This window comes from Protobothrops mucrosquamatus, unplaced genomic scaffold (assembly GCF_001527695.2).
Source record: "Protobothrops mucrosquamatus isolate PMUCROS unplaced genomic scaffold, P.Mucros_1.0 scaffold3537, whole genome shotgun sequence".
In the NCBI taxonomy this organism is placed as follows: domain Eukaryota; kingdom Metazoa; phylum Chordata; class Lepidosauria; order Squamata; family Viperidae; genus Protobothrops; species Protobothrops mucrosquamatus.
In genome coordinates this window covers 88,486-104,360 of record NW_015389505.1, presented here as the reverse complement: position 1 = coordinate 104,360, position 15,875 = coordinate 88,486, and the positions used below count along the sequence as shown (strand labels likewise).

The window sequence follows — 15,875 nt, the reverse complement described above, 5'->3', positions numbered from 1 at the left end:
AAAAAAAGAAAGAAGGGAAAGAAGGAAAGAAAGAAAGAAGGGAAAGAAAGAAAGAAAAAAGGAACAAAAGGAAGAAAGGAGAGAAAGAAAGAAAAAAGAAAGAAGGGAAAGAAACGAAGAAAGAAGGAAGAAAGGAGAGAGAGAAAGAAAAAGGAAGGAAGGAAAGGAAAAGAAAGAAAGAAAAAAGGGAACGAAAGAAGGAAAGAAAAAGGAAAGAAAAAAAGAAGGAAAGAGAAAAAAAAGAAGGAAGGAAAGAAAGAAAAGAAAGGAAGGAAGGAAGGAAGGAAAGAAAGAGAAAGAAAGAAGGGAAAGAAGGAAGGAAAGAAAAAGGAAAGAAAGAAAGAGAAAGAAAGAAAGAAAGAAAGGGAAAAAAGGGCGTAGACCTGCGGAGGGGGCATCGGACAGCCGGAACCGAGGCCGGGAAGAGCCGAGGGGATGCTCCTCTCTCTCTCTTTTCCCCCCCGGCCCAAAGGGAAGGGGCCCTGGGGCCCAGCGGGATCTCCAGCTAACCTCCGCTTGGTTAGCATGGCGTCCGGGCCCTCCTCGCCCCGTTGCCGCCTGTCTAGTCCTGTGCTGAGGCTGCCTGTGGTCTCCCCTCTCGCCCCCTCCCTCCCTCCCCCCTCCCCCCCCTCCCAGGGAGCCCAGATCCTGCTTGGCGCTGTGTGCATCGGCCTCGGGATGATCCTCGGCCTGGCCCCGCAACGCAAGTTCTTAGATTACTCCCACCGCGACTACAACTACAATTGGGCGTTCTACAACGGAGTCCCTTTCTGGATGGGCAGCCTGGTGAGCGGGGGTCTCAGCTGCCCTCCCCCTCCCCATGAATCCGCCAGGGAGGATGAGGGGCCCGGCGCCAAGATGGCAGGGCGGCCGAATGTCCGCAGGGCCCCGGTGCAGTCGAGGGGGCTGTACTACCACCTTGCTGACGTCCCCAGGAGTCGGTCCGCCACACGAGGGGTGCGTGTGTGTGTGTGTGTCCGGACCTTGCGTCCTGCCGGAGGCCCGGACAGACCTGTCTGCTTCCCTCCCTCTGCAGTTCATCCTCTCCGGCTCCTTCTCGGTGGTGGGCGCGCGACACGGCGGCTGCTGGGTAAGTGGGGAGGGTCCCGTTCCCCGAGCTGTCGTCAGGAGCCCGGTGCCCGTTCTCAGCCGTGCCCTGCCTCGCCTCCTAGGTCCGCCTGGCCACCTTCCTCAACTTGGGCAGCGTCGTGGCCGGCTTCGTGGCCCTCGTGCTGTGCTTGATGGACGTAGGGCCCCTGAACCACAAACCCTACTTCGTTGCGGGGCTCTGCAGGCACTCGTGGAGAGCGACCGACGGCCCTCCGTACGACAGCGAGGAGAACCGACAGCGGGCCATGCAGTGCTATGAGGCTCTGTGGGGACTTGTGGTAAGTGTGTGTTCGCCGGAGAGGGAGGCGGGCAGCGGCGCCTCTTAGAAGACGGCAATCCCAGGACAGGACCGTCGACGTACCGGCTTCCCTCGGTCTGTCTGTCTGTCCTGAACGTTGGGCTGAAGGGCGAGGAGGCCTCACCTGTGCTCAGGCGGCTTCAGGGGTTCAACCCCTGGGAGAAGGTACCCTCTAGTCCAGGGCTTTTCAACCAGTGGTATGGGTACCCCCTGTGGTCCATGGGCACCTGGCAGGTGGTACGCGACCATCCTAGAAAAGTGGTAGCGGGGGAGGGGAATGAGCTGAACCGGCGGCAGCACCGCACAAGCCTGAGCGAGAGACGGCTGGAGCTGCAGGGCTGTCAGGGCTCAGCGGAAGCGCCAGGATCGGTGCCGCTTTCCAGCCGATCGGCGCTTCTTTGGAGCTGTCAGGGTTCCGTGGAAGCGCCAGGATCAGCGCCAGGAGCTCGTCGCTGATCCTGGTGCTTCTGCTGAGCCCAGAAGAAGCGCCGATCAGCTGGAATGTTGCAGCCTCTCCAGGGTCTCGTGATTTACATTCAGATGCTTGGCAACCGATTCATATTTACGACGGTCACAGTCTCCCGGGGTCATGTGGAGTGACCAAAACCTGCTGCAACCACCCAGCAGACGGGGGGAATAAAAACCAAACAGCCTCCCACCCCACCCCCGCTGCCAATCCTCAACAGAAATGCTCACAATAATGAAAACCTCGGACCGGAGGAAGAGCGCCGCCGGGTGGGCAGGCAGGCGTCTGGCTCGGCTGTGGCTTGGGGGGCACTTTTTTCAGCGCCGTTGTAACTTCGAACCGTCACTAAGCGAACTGTTGTAAGTCGGGCACTACCTGTACTTTATCACTTTTTTCCTTTTTTTTTGGGTCATCAAGTTTTTGACCCCTTGCTAGGCGACTGGCGGTCCTCGGATGTTGCCGTATCTTAAAAGGGGTACGATGGGTGAAACGGTTGAAAAGCCCTGCGCTGGTCCTCGCCGACGGGCGTTCCCTCCTCCCACGCCCTTCTCCTGCCTCCCCGCCGAGTCCCAGACGCTGTGCAGTGCACAAAGCACAGGAACCGTTGCCGGTGGGCTTGGGTGGACTTGGGCGCCTGCCGGGTCCCCCTCTCCTGCTGATTCCAGTCCCCCCCCCTTTTTCCCAGCGCATCTGGAGCGGCACCAAGCTACTCCTGCTGATCCTGCACGCCGCCGCCCTGGCCACCGCCCTCTTCTGCTTCGTATACGGCCTGCGCTGCTCCTGGTGGGTACGTGCAGGGAACAGTGCAGATCTCCTGGCCCCAGTGGGCACGGGCTGGGTCAGCACTCTGGAGGGCAGCCCCCCACCCCAGGGATCCATACAGGGGTTGCCCATGCCGGGGGTCCCTGGCTGTTGTCACTCCACGTACTCCAGATTCACACGCCCTCGCTCAGCTTCACAACAACATCCAGTCTCTCCCCTCTGGAGTGAATGGCTGGGGGGGCGTCAGGGGGGGTCTTGTTGGGCCCCGAAGCCACAGCGAGGAGCTTTTTTCTTTTTCCTCGCAGGGGGGCGGGAAGGACTGCGTGGCCGAGGAGGACCCAGACGACGCTCCGGTGCCCAAAGAGCCGGGCGAAGAGCAGAGCCCTGCCTGAGGGGCACGGAGGGGAGGGAAGACCCCCCCTCCTCCCATAAACCGGAGAGGTTGATCCGTTGATCCCCGGGGACCGAGTGGCAGCTTGAGGCGACTGCCCAACGTGGATACTCCCCGGTTCCTCGTCGCTTCTCACACTCCTCCTACGTGCCCAGTTCATAAAAGTGAGCTTTCCTAAAGTTGGGCGTCTTTTTTGGTCGAGCGGATCGGCCCGTGTCAGGGCGCCTCTGTGGGGTGTGTGGAGGGGGGTGACTCGTCTGCCAGGGCGGAGGCTGCTTCTCCCGATGGCAGAAAGGAGCAGGGGGAGCCCCCCCGTGCCCGGACCCCCTTCTCCCCCAGTCGCCCGTCCACAGGAGGCCTCGCCCGACTCCCATCCCTGGCTCTGGATCCAGAGGCAGATGGGGCCGGGCGAGGCAGCCTGAGCAGGGGGCTGGGCTAGATGACCTCCGAGGTCCCTTCCCAACTCTGTCATTCTGTAAGGGTCTCCTGTTCGAGCAGGGGGCTGGACTAGATGACCTCCGAGGTCCCTTCCAACTCTGTCTTTCTGTAAGGATCTCTTGCTTGAGCAGGGGGCTGGACTGGATGACCTCTGAGGTCCCTTCCCAACTCTGTCAGTCTGTGATTCTGTAAGGGTCTCCTGCTTGAGCAGGGGGTTGGACTGGATGACCTCCGAAGTCCCTTCCAGCTCTGTCATTCTGTAAGGGTCTCCTGCTCAAGCAGGGGGTTGAACTAGATGACCTCCAGTGTCCCAACTGACTCTGTTATTCTGTTAAGCATCTCCTACTAGAGCAGGGGGCTGGACTAGATGACCTCCGAGGTACCTTCCAACTCTTTCTGTAAGGATCTCCTGCTTGAGCAGGGGGCTGGACTAGATGACCTCCGAGGTCCCTTCCAATTCTGTGATTCTATGATTCTGTAAGCATCTCCTGCTCGAACAGGGGGTTGGACTAGATGACCTCCAGGGTCCCCACTGACTCTGTTATTGTGATTCTGTTAAGGGTCTCCTACTAGAGCAGGGGGCTGGACTAGATGACCTCCGAGGTCCCTTCCAACTGTCTGTAAGGATCTCCTGCTTGAGCAGGGGGCTGGACTAGATGACCTCCGAGGTCCCTTCCAGCTATGTCAGTCTATGATTCTGTAAAAGTCTCCTGCTTGAGCAGGGGGTTGGACTAGATGACCTCCGAGGTCCCTTCCAATTCTGTGATTCTATGATGCTGTAAGGGTCTCCTGCTCAAGCAGTGGGTTGGACTAGATGACCTCCGAGGTCCCTTCCCAACTCTGTGATTCTGTAAGGGACTCTTGCTCGAGCATGGGGCTGGACTAAATGACCTCCGAGGTCCCTTCCAGCTCTGTCAGTGTGATTCTATAAAAGTCTCCTGCTTGAGCAGGGGGTCGGACTAGATGACCTCCAGGATCCCCACTGTTATTCTGTTAAGGGTCTCCTACTAGAGCAGGGGGTTGGACTAGATGACCTCCCAGGTCCCTTCCAGCTCTTTCATTCTATGATTCTGTAAGGGTCTCCTGCTCAAGCAGGGGGCTGGACTAGATCACCTTCGAGGTCCCTTCCAACCCTGTCATTCTGTGATTCTGTAAGGGTCTCCTGTCAAACGGGGTTGGGCTAGGTGACCTCCGAGCTCCCTTCCAACAACATCATCATCATCATCATCACCGATCACTATTATTATTATTATTTAATTATTATTTAATTATTATTAATTATTATTGATTATTAATGATTATTAATTATTATTAATTATTATCATCATCATCTCTGGGACCTCCCCCTGGCCGCTGCTCCCCTAGGGCTGGAGAGAACGGGGGGGGGGGGGGAGACGACGGGACATTTAGGGGAACAACATGACATCGGAGCAGAAACCAAGACAGCCGAAGCCCGGGGGTGTGTGTCTGTGTCTGTGTCTGTGTAAACCTGTGTGTGTATTTGTGTGTGGGGGGGGTTCCCCTCTATCCCAACCTTCTCCTGCCCCCCCCCCGAGGCTGCCACTAAGTGGAAACCCCCTCCCCGGACAAAACGTACGAGACGTCCATGCAGGAGCCCTCTGCTTTATTATCCGCCACTCCGTCCCTCTTTCCCGCGTGGCCCGGTCGATTAAAAGGTGGGGGGCAGCTTCCTGCTCCAGGAAAGCCCCCCCCAAGTAGCTTCGGGCCAGCTCCGTTGCTGACTCTCTTTGTCTCTTTGACCGGGGGGGGGGGGCGGGGGGAGACCGGCGAGGCTCAATGCCGCCGAGCCCCAGTTCTGCCCCGTCCCCCCAACTCCGACGAAGCTGCGGAGCGACGCCCTCCGAACCGCAGTCGTGGCCTTTGGGAAGCAGTCGATTGTCCTTCCTGGAGGGGTCGTGGTTCCCCCCCACTTCCGGCTGGTGCATAGAATTGAGGGGCGCGCGTAAGCGGGGGCACCGGCGCACCACAGACGGGCCGCACAGGCGGTCCGGAGGGGCTCCTCCCCGACCGACACGCAAAGGCACTGGGGTGAGAGTAGGGGGGGGCGGTGTCGTCAGCTCTCGGGACCCCCCTGCCAAGGTTTTCGGCCTTCGCCTCACACCGGCATGGTCATCTCGTTGTACTCGTCCACGCCTTCCCGCTCGTCCAGGATGGGCTCGGCCTCGGCGGCGTCCAGCTGCGGGCGAGAGAGGGACAGAGCCGCGCAGGCGGTGGGCTTGGGGCCCCTCCGGGACTGGGACCTGCCCCGCCACCTCTTCTCCCACCCCCGACACACTTACACACTTCATCTCCCGCTCGGTGAAGATGCGGCCGAGCAGGAACAACCGGAGGGGCACGGTCAGGATGAGGATGAAGGGGAAGGCCAGCGAGGCGACGGTCGACATGACGGCCCAGAGCACGGCCAGGCAGGCCAGCTGCAGGAGCGTGAAGAGGTGCATGCGCATCGTGCGCACCTGGGGGAGGAGGGAAAGGGGGAAAGTGCTGGGCGGGCTGCCGCGTCCGCCGGCGCGAAGGCCCTGCCCGCCCCTCCACTCCCCCAAGGCCATCCCCTGGGAAGCAACGAGGATGGATCGGGAGGCAGTAGGTAGGAAGGGGTAGGCAGCGACCTCACACACTCGTACACACACGACAGAAAATGGCACGCCCAACGAGGGCACTGGGTTCCTCGTGAGCAGCAGTGTCAAACTGCTGGCCCACACCTGTGACATCACACACACGTACACACACACACACACACACGACAAAACGGCACGCCCAACGAGGGCACTGGGTTCCTCATGAGCAGCGGCGTCAAACTGCCGGCCCACACCTGCGACATCACACACACGTACACACGCGACAGAAAACGGCATGCCCAACGAGGGCACTGGGTTCCTTGTGAGCAGCGGTGTCAAACTGCCGGCCCACGGACCGGTTGTGTCACGAGGCCCACCCCATCGCCAGCAGTGGGGAAAAAGTTCCGCGACGTCACGCGATGTCGCGAGTTTGACGTGTCTGTTTTTGAGGGTGTGCGAAAAGCACAAAGGGCCGAAAAAGACCCCTCGCAAACCCCGCGTGGTCCATGGACGGTCAGGGGAGGGAGACAGCGTCCCAGCAGAAAGAGTTGCTACTTAAAAGAGTCTTTTTGTGTGTGTGTGTGTGACCGTGAGCCCCTCTTTCTCTTTTTCTCTTTCCTCTCCTCTCTTTCTTTCCTCTCCTCTCTTTCTTTCCTCTCCTCCCTCTTTCCTCTCCTCCCTCTTTCCTCTCCCCCCTTTCTCTCTTTCTTTCCTCTCTCTTTATCTCCCTTTCTCTCCCTTTCTCTCTTTCTCTTTCCCTCTTTTTGTCTCTTTCCTCTCCCTCTCTTTCCTCTCCCCTTCTCTCATTCCTCTCTCTTTCTCTCCGTTTCTCTCTTTCTCTTTCCTCCCCCTCTCTTTCTCTTTCCTCTCCCTCTTTCCTCTCCCCCTTTCTCTCATTCTCTCCCTCTCTCTTTCCTCTCTCTCTCTCCCTCTCCCTCTCTTTCTCCCTCTTTCTTTCTCTTTCTCTCTTTCCTCTCTCTCTCTCTCTCCCTCTCTGATCTTCTGCTCACCTGGCAAGCTGGCTTCAAGCTGTTGTCCAACAAGCTCAGGGGTAGACAACCTCGGCTCTTTTATGACTGACGGACTTCAACTCCCAGAATTCCTGAGTCAGCATGGCTGGGCTAGCTAGCTCTCTCCTGCCCTTCCTGCTTCCTGCAGAGACGCAGCCAAGGCAGGAGCCCCGCCCAGTAAGCTTGTCGGCTCGTGGAACAGGGTGAGGACACTCTCTCTCTCTCTCTCTCTCTCACACACACACACATACACACACACACACACACACACGAGAGAGAGAGAGAGAGAGAGAGAGAAGTGCAAGTACCCCCCCCCTCTCTCTCTCTGCAATTGGCACAGGAAGGCCCAAAGAGCCACATGCGGCTCTGGAGCCGCAGGTTGCCGACCTGTGACCTGGCGCAAAGGACCCACATACCTCCCCCCCGACTCCAGCGCCCGGAGACCCTGACCTTCTTGACGTAGGGCATGTCCGGGTGGTGCTTGGGGGGCATGAGCAGCAGGTGAAGGCGCTCGTAGAACTGGATCCCGTTCAGCGAGGTGACGCCCATGTAGAGGAAGATGCCGAAGAGCACCGCCAGCGGAATCTTGCGCAGCAGGTCCCCAATCACGATGGACAAGCCTGGGGTGGGGTGGGGTGGGGGAGAGGAAGGACATGCACTCAGCCCTCCAGCCGCCCTCCGTCCGAATCCAGCAGCTGGAGAGTAGGAGGCCGTGCAGACAGCCGGTCACGCCGGTCAACCACCCGGCAACAAACGGGGCAGCAGAGCGACTCACCCACGAGGATAGCCACCAGCAGCCCGGTGACCCGTTGCTCCTTCACCTCCTGGATTTTGGGCTTGTCCCCCGGCGCCACGGCCTTGCTCATGACGGTGAGCGCGTTGGCGTGCGTGACGGAGCGCACCGTGGCGGCCGCCAGCCACGGCAGACCAAAGAGGGCGCAGAAGCCGCCCATGGCCACGATCAGCAGCAGGTCGAGGTGGAAGCCGGACCCCTTCTGCAACTTCCGCTCCTTCTTACTGATGATCAGCCTGGGGGCAGAAGGGGGGGGAGTGACGGTGGCGCCCCAAAGGCTGCGGGGGAGCGGAGGGGGGGGGAGAAGCAGGAAGAGGAGCCCCCAGCCCGCCAAAACTCACGTGGTGATCTGCGTCTCCATGAAGATGAGAATGAAAACCAGCACGGCCGGCAGCGCGCTGGCCACCATCATCCACACCGGGAAGCCCTCGCTATTGCCCAGAGGGTTGATCACCCAGCCTCGCTGGCTGGGAGACGTGACTGAGAAGCCGCTGGGCACCGACAGTTTCTGGAGAGGGAAAGGGGAGAAAAGAGCTGGGCGGGAAAGGCTGAGGAAAAGCGACTGGGGCATGCGGGCGTGTTGCTGCTCCTGCGGAGCTGGGCAAGGGACGGGCAAGGGGTACTAGTGGGCCGGGGGCTGCATGGCTGTACCCCCCTCGCAGGGGGCCCGAAGGGGGACCCCGGCGCCCCCTCCTACCTGCGTGTAAGTGTCCTGGATGCTGGAATCCAGCAGGACCATAATGAGGATGGCGATGGGCACGCCAAAGTCTCCGATCACCCGCCGGACCTGCCCGGAGAGACCTGCTCAGCCCGCGGGAAACTCCTCTCCCTCGAGTGTGCCCAGAGCGCCGGGAGCCTCTGAGCCCGCACAGAGTGTCCTGCCTCCTGCCCTGTTTGCCGGGAGGGTCTCTCCCCCCAGGCCCTTTCCCCTCCCTCCACCACTTCCGGGACCCCCTCCGGCAGAGGCCACGCACCCGGCCGGGGAAGAAACGGCTGTTCTTGAACTTGCGCAGGAAGAAGGCGATGAAAAAAGTGCCGGCCATCAGCACCAGCGAGAGGAGGGCCGTATTGGGCTGGCCGGTCATTTCCAAAGCGTTGCGGCCGAGCGTCCCGTTCTCTGCCTCCGGAAGGCTGCTCGTGTCGTTCCGGCAGCCGTGCAGCGGGTGCGCCTGGAAGATCTGCCCGGAAGGAGGACAGGGGCGGGGTTTCAGGCGTCACCCGGGGCAGAAAGGTCCGGGGCAGGGGTCGGCAACCTTTCTCTTAAACACCCAAAGAGCCGCTGGGACCCGTTTCCCAGAGAAAAGAAAACTCGGGGAGTCGCAAAACTTGCGCGCGCGAGAGAGAGACGGGGGTGAAAGAGTTTTGATTGAAGAGTTTAATTGAAAAGAAATGGAGGTTGCTGTGCATGAGTTCTCTCTCTCTCTCTCTCTTTCCCCTCTTTCCTCTCTCTTTCCTCTCCCTCTCCCTCTTTCCCTTCTTTCTTTCCTCTCTCTCCTCTCCCTCTTTCTCTTTCCTCTCCCTCTCTCTTTTCTCTTCCTCTCTTTCTTTCCTCTCTCCTTTCTTTTTCCTCTCCCTCTCCCTCTCTTTCTTTCCTCTCTCCTCTCCCTCTTTTTCTTTCTTCTCCCTTTCTCTTTCCTCTTTCTCCCTTTTTCTCTCGCTTTCCTCTCCCTCTCCCTCTCCCTCTCTCCCTTTCTCTTTCCTCTCTCCCCCTCTTTCCTCTCCCTCTCCCTTTCTTTCCTCTTTCTCTCTTTCCTCTCTCATCTCCCTCTTTCCTCTTCCTCTCTCTTTCCTCTCCCTCTCTTTCTCTCCTCTCTCTCCTCTCCCTCTTTCTCTTTCTTCTCCCTCTTTCCTTTCTCTCTTTCCTTTCTCTCTCTCCCTCTTTCTCTCGCTTTCCTCTCCCTTTCTCTTTCCTCTCTCCCCTTCTTTCCTCTCCCTCTCCCTTTCTCTTTCCTCTCTTTCTCTCTCTCTTTCTCTTGCTTTCCTCTCTCTTTCCTCTCCCCATCTCTCTTTCTCTCTCCCCCCTCTCTTTTTCTCTCTCTTTCTTTCCCTCTTTCTCTCTCTCTCTCTCTCTCCCTCCCTCTCTCCGATCTTCTGCTCACCTGGCAAGCTGGCTTCAGGCTGTTCTGCAACAAGCTGACACACAGTATTGGGCTGGCTCTCTCCTCCCCTTCCTGCTTCCTGCTGAGACGCAGCAAAGGGAGGAGCCCCGACCAATAAGCTTGTCAGCTCGTCTTTTTTACATAGAGAGAGAGAGAGAGAGAGAGGAGGCTGGGAGTCACAGAAGAAGGCTCAAAGAGCTGCATGCTGCTCCGGAGCCGTGGGTTGCCGGCCCGTGGTCCAGGGCAACATTGCGGAGCTCCCCAGCCTCTTTCCAGCCGGACCGCTTGATTTTCAGACCTTCCCCTCCCATCTCGCGCGTGGCACCCTCTCTTCCCTCCGGTCACCTTGATGAGCTTGAAGAAAGTCTCGTAGATGAAGATGAGGGAGATGAGGAAGGCGAAGATCTCCTGGGTGAAGCGGGAGACGAAGCGCACCAGGAAGCTGCCCTCGAAGGCCACGATGGCCAGCACGATCAGGACGAGCCAGAAGCCGATCCAGACGCGGCCCACCAGGTACTCCAGGCCGTGTGAGTTGCAGAACTGCCCGCGGGCAGACGGACAAAGTTCTCAGCCGCTCGAGGGCCAAAGGGGTCCTGCTCCCAAGGGGCCAAGAGGGGCCCCGGAGCCTCCCGCCTCCGGTTTAGGCGACGCGGCGGAGAGGCGACGGCCAAGAAGACGCCTCTCCGCGGGCAGACCGGGTAATCCGGGTGGCCCCCCAAACTCACCGTGAAAAAGGCTTCCTCAAAGACCAGGAGGGGCCCCGAGAAGCCGATGACCAGCAGTGGCTGAGCCCCCAGGAGGCAGAAGAGGATGCCCTGGATGGCCGTGGAGATGATCAGCTCCGACACCCCAATCAGCCCCTTGGTCTTCTCGCCTGGAGGAGAAGACGGTGGGGGGAGTCCAGGTTTATTGGGGGTCCCCGAGCCCCAGCTTCCTTGCGGCCTTCGAGAAAGTCCCAGGCCCACTGAAGCCAGCCCCCTCCTTTGCTCACCCAGCAGCCCCCCAAAAGTGATGGCGGGCGAGAGGGCCGCGAAGTAGATGAAGATGACGGCTGCCAGGCACTGGGGGTCCAGGGCGTCCCGGAAATCGCTGAGATACTTGGGGTAACGCCGACGGACGTCCCGGACCAGACCCCCAAAGAGTCGGCCGGTGCGTTGAAGCGGGTCGCCTTCCAACTCGTCTTCCTCCTCCACCTTCAGCTTCAGCAGGGCTGGGGGTGCAAACGGGAATCAGGGGAGGGGGCGGGTCTGCCAGAGCCCCACATACAAGACGGGCATGTATGTGTAGGGTGAGAAAATATGGGCCAATCAGCCGGAACAGACCTTATTGTGTTTTGTAGACAGACGAAACGGAGGAGCCACCCTCCTAAAATGGCGTACAAGCAACCATTAGCATTGCAGTCTCCCCAAACCATCATTTGTTCTTCTACTGTTGGGGAAACGCCCGTTCCGCTCGGGCGGAAAGAGCTCGTTTCCAACTCGACGCTGTGGGACCGCCCCAGCTACTGCAACGGTCCACAATTGGACCGTCGTGGTAAACCTTAACTCAAGGATCTGCTGATCTGCTTCTGCCGAGGAGGAATTACGGCATCTGTCACCTGCACCTCTATAACTCTCGGGTTCGGCCCGGCAACCGAACAGGGCGGAGGTACAGATTTCGACGGAGAGAGAGGACTGCGGGAAGAAACCATCGCGCAATCAGCCTTGCCTTCCGTTGAGGACTGGTGTAACCACACGAGTCAGAGAGAGGGCTGTGAAAATATCTTTAGACCCCCTCGCATCCTGGATGTAAAACTGTTTCAACTCCTCCTCTCAAGGCGACGCTATGGGGCCCTGCCCGCCAAAACCACCAGACGCAAAGACACTCTTTCCCTCCCTCGTTGTTGTTAATTGCGAAGTCGTGTCCGACCCATCGCGACCCACTGAAACGTCTGCAAGGGATCCCCCCCAGCTCAGAGAGACACCCCCCCCAGGACTCTCATTTCAACCCTGAGCTACATTCCTTCTCCTTTCCGGATTTCAGCTGATCCAGATCAGGCAGCCTTTTGCAATTGACTGATGGGGATGTTTGTCAATGTCCACCAACGGTGGAAGGCAGCTTGACGTGCAGCAGCCGATCTCCCCTTTCACACCCTCAAACCACCACGTCCGCCTGCCCCATGTCCTTGGGAAGGACTAGAGACAGGCCGTCCTCGACTTACGACAGTCCGTTTACCGACCGTTCAGTTACGATGGCACTGACAAAGTTACGACCATCGTAGCACACCTCCCCCACCCACCGGTCACGGGAACAAAATGCAGACGCTTGGCCACCAACTCGTATTTGCGGCAGTTGCGGCGTCCCGGGTTCACGTGGATCCCCTTTTGTGACCTTCTTGACGAGCAAAGCCGATGGGGGAGTCAGATTCACTTAGCGACGCTAGCAGCTACGAGAACTCACTTAACAAGGGCGGCGAGGAAGGCCGTAAAATCGGGCGAAACCCGCTGGACAACTGCCTCGGCTACATAAAAGGGCTTAAATGCGGTCGTAACTTGAGGATTATTATGGTTATTGTTATTATTGAAAGGTGTATATCGTCCAACTTTTAAAATATGTTTAAAAGCAGGGCGGAACCTCGGGGAGGGGCTACTGCGGTTCCCCGGCCTCGTGCTCGAAGCCAAAGCGAGGGTCCGCGGCAGGGCAGGGGGGTCCTGGCCTACCTTTCTCTTCCGGCGACTTGGGTTCCAGGGCGGCCCCGGCCAGCAGCCGCCGTTCCTGCTCCTCCCTCCGCCGCAGCATCTCCCGCTGGAAGTGGGCCACGCTCCGCAGCAGCTCGTCGCCCTGCACCTCCGAGGGGGGCAGCACCACGCTGCAGTCCAGGAACTCGTTGATGGCCTGGAGCAGGTCCTGCCGGTCGTCGGCCAGGTAGGCCGCCTCGTGGAATTGCTGGGGACCCCAAGCGCAAAGAGGGGGGGGGCGATGTTGGAGACCGAGGGTCCTTCCGGAAGGGCCCCGCCTCCCGCACCGGCGCAACGTCGCAGCGCAACGTCGCGGCTGGCAGCCTACCTTGTCGGACATGAGGGTGGAGATGGAGCGACCGATCTCGTGGTAGTCCATGTTGGCGCTGCTGGGGCCCAGCAGCACGAAGAGGAAGCGGACCGGCACCGGCACCTCCAGCACGGACTCCAGCTGGGCCGCCTCCTGCAGCCGCACGAAGGCCATGGTGGGCTGGTCCAGGAACTGCACGCAGCCTGCAGGGGGAGGACGAGGGGAGTCAGGCCTCTGTCCGGGCCTGACCCTCTCCGGGGATAGAGGGCCCGGTCCGAATGAGAGAATGACAGGGTTGGAAGGGACCTCGGAGGTCATCTAGTCCAACCCCCTGCTCAGGCAGAAGACCCTTACGGAATCCTAGAATAAGAGTTGGAAGGGAACTCGGAGGTCATCTAGCCCAACCCCCTGCTCAAGCAGGAGACCCTTATGGAATCCTAGAATAACAGTTGGAAGGGACCTCGGTCATCTAGCCCAACCCCCTGCTCAGGCAGGAGACCCTTACAGAATCACAGGATGACAGAGTTGGAAGGGACCTCAGAGGTCATCTAGTCCAACCCCCTGCTTGAGCAGGAGACCCTTACAGAATGATAGAATCACAGTTGGAAGGGACCTTGGAGGTCATCTAGCCCAACCCCCTGCTCGAGAAGGAGAGCCTTACGGAATCCTAGAATAAGAGTTGGAAGGGACCTCGGAGGTCATCTAGCCCAACCCTCTGCTCAGACAGGAGACCCTTACAGAATGAATCACAATTGGAAGAGACCTCGGAGGTCATCTAGCCCAACCCCTTGCTCAAGCAGGAGACCCTTACAGAATGATAGAATAACAGTTGGAAGGGACCTTGGAGGTCATCTAGTCTGACCCCCTGCTCTAGCAGGAGACCCTTACAGAATCATAGAATGACAATTGGGAAGGGACCTCGGAGGTCATCTAGCCCAACCCCCTGCTCGAGCAGGAAACCCTACACCATTTCAGGCAAATGGCTGCCCATTCTCTTCCTGGAAACCTCCAGTGGGGAATTTCTGGTGTCAAGCAGTTCCACTGGTTAATCGTCCTCACTGTCAGGAAGTTTCTCCTTAGTTCCAGGTGGCTTCACTCCTTGATGAGTTTCCCTCCATTGTTTCTCGTCCTGCCCTCTGGGGCTTTGGAGAATAAGTTGACCCCCCCTCCTCTTTCTAGGGGCAGCCCCCCAATATTTAGAATATGGCTATCATGTCCCCCCCCATTTCTTCTTTTCTCTACACCAGCCAAACCCAAGTCCCGCAGCCGTTCTTCGTGTGTTTTAGTCTCCAGGCCTTTAATCATCCTAGTTGCTCTTCTCTGCACTTTTTCTTTCAAAGTCTCAACCTCTTTTTTGCGACGTGGGGACCAAAACTGGACGCAGGTATTCCAGGCGTGGCCTTACTACGGCTTTACAAAGCGGTGCTAATAACCTCACCTGATTTGGCTTCTACGCCTCGGTTTATACGACCGAGGATCCCGTTAGCTTTTTCGGTGGCTGCCTTGTTTAAGGGATCGTCCACTCCTAAGACTCCGACGTCCCTCTCCCAGTTATGGTTATTGTTATCCCCCAGGCCGCCCCCCATCCCAAATTTCCTTACCCACAAGCACCACCGTGGCCTCGGCGTTGTCCGGGATCTTCTCCAGCAGCTTCAGTTCATGCTTCGACTTGGACCGGGTGATGGTGCCGGACAGAACAGGGGAGGCCACCTCCTTCTGCAGGGTCTAGGGGTGGTGGGTGGGGAGGATGGGATGCGGAATCCGTTGGTGGCTGGACGCCCCGCAAAGGCCCCTCCCTGACACCCCTCGACTCTCCTCCAGCCCCCCAAACCTAATTCCCTTCCAGTAGGGGAGCCCGTGTAGGGGATTGGGGGAGGGGTGTTGGTGGGAGGGGGCAAGGGGGGGTGTCTGTGAACTTCCCCCCCCTTGAAACGAAGCCGCGCGACAAGGAGGAACCGCGCGACCGTCTGCACGAGATCAGGGGAAACCTCATTCAGGTTGTAAGCTGAGCCCACCCACACGACCTGAAGTAAGCGGGGTTTGTTTGTTTTTTTGCCAGAAACTGCCCCCCCAAAAACCATGCCCAAAACCACCACGAGCTGCGGTCCCGTGACCGAGGAATGGCCCGAATGTGGTCATGGGGACCTGGGTGTGTGTGTGTGTGCATGTCCCTGACCATGTGTGGAGGCCGGGGGCGCCTGACGGGCCGCGAGCTCGGCGACTTCTGCGGGTCTCGTAAGTTCGAGCGGTTCCTAAAAACCGTCGGTCGTTAAGCGAGGACTAGCCGCTAAGCGAGGAATTGCCGTAATTTCACGGGACGTCTTCGGCTAGGATGGAAACCCTGGCCCGTTCCCACTTTCTCGTCCCCTGCGGGATTTCCCACATTCGGCGTGACTAGGAAACGAATAAACGCTCAACTGGATTCGTGGCCAATCTTTTCCTCCGGCGCGGACAGGCTTCCCTGCTGAAGCCACCCACGGGAGGGAGGGGCGAGGGGGGGACTCGAACCCACCACCCTGGACCCGATCCCCCTTATCGCAAGGTCCCTTCGGCGCTCTCTGAGCTGGGTGGTTCTCTGGCGGACGTTTCCCCGCCGAACCAGGTAACGCGATCAGCGCAGGAAGGGAAGGTACGGGTTGGTCCTTAACCTCCCTCCCATTACTCTAGCACCGATGACGTTCCCTAGTTGGGTCACGAGACGTCCGCAAGAAAACAACCCGGCTCAGAGAGCACCAAGGACCCCCCCCCCAGTGAACCCCCCCTCCCTTCGAACACCGATGACATTCCCTAGTCGGGTCGCGAGACGTCTGCGAGCAAACCACCCAACCACAAAGGGCACCAAGGAGCGCGTAAATCAACCCCGAGCCACAACTATTCTATCAGCACTTTCTCTCCTTCCTCCCTC

General features: G+C 58.9%; 1 protein-coding gene across 1 annotated transcript in view; it reads right to left on the bottom strand.

Annotated features, from left to right (window-relative positions):
- Window positions 1-5,448: 5,448 nt before the first annotated feature.
- SLC4A2 (solute carrier family 4 member 2) overlaps window positions 5,449-15,875 on the bottom strand; it is a 14,400-nt gene continuing 3,973 nt past the window's right edge. The window contains exons 4-16 of the mRNA XM_015827164.1: window positions 14,572-14,683; window positions 12,989-13,173; window positions 12,643-12,868; window positions 10,935-11,153; window positions 10,669-10,817; window positions 10,289-10,483; window positions 8,819-9,022; window positions 8,542-8,631; window positions 8,186-8,352; window positions 7,827-8,080; window positions 7,502-7,671; window positions 5,766-5,939; window positions 5,449-5,662 (exon numbers count right to left, since the gene is read on the bottom strand). Of these exons, the coding sequence (XP_015682650.1) occupies window positions 5,582-5,662; window positions 5,766-5,939; window positions 7,502-7,671; window positions 7,827-8,080; window positions 8,186-8,352; window positions 8,542-8,631; window positions 8,819-9,022; window positions 10,289-10,483; window positions 10,669-10,817; window positions 10,935-11,153; window positions 12,643-12,868; window positions 12,989-13,173; window positions 14,572-14,683 (2,226 nt within the window). The 3' untranslated portion in view covers window positions 5,449-5,581. The remainder of the gene's footprint in view (window positions 5,663-5,765; window positions 5,940-7,501; window positions 7,672-7,826; window positions 8,081-8,185; window positions 8,353-8,541; window positions 8,632-8,818; window positions 9,023-10,288; window positions 10,484-10,668; window positions 10,818-10,934; window positions 11,154-12,642; window positions 12,869-12,988; window positions 13,174-14,571; window positions 14,684-15,875) is intronic.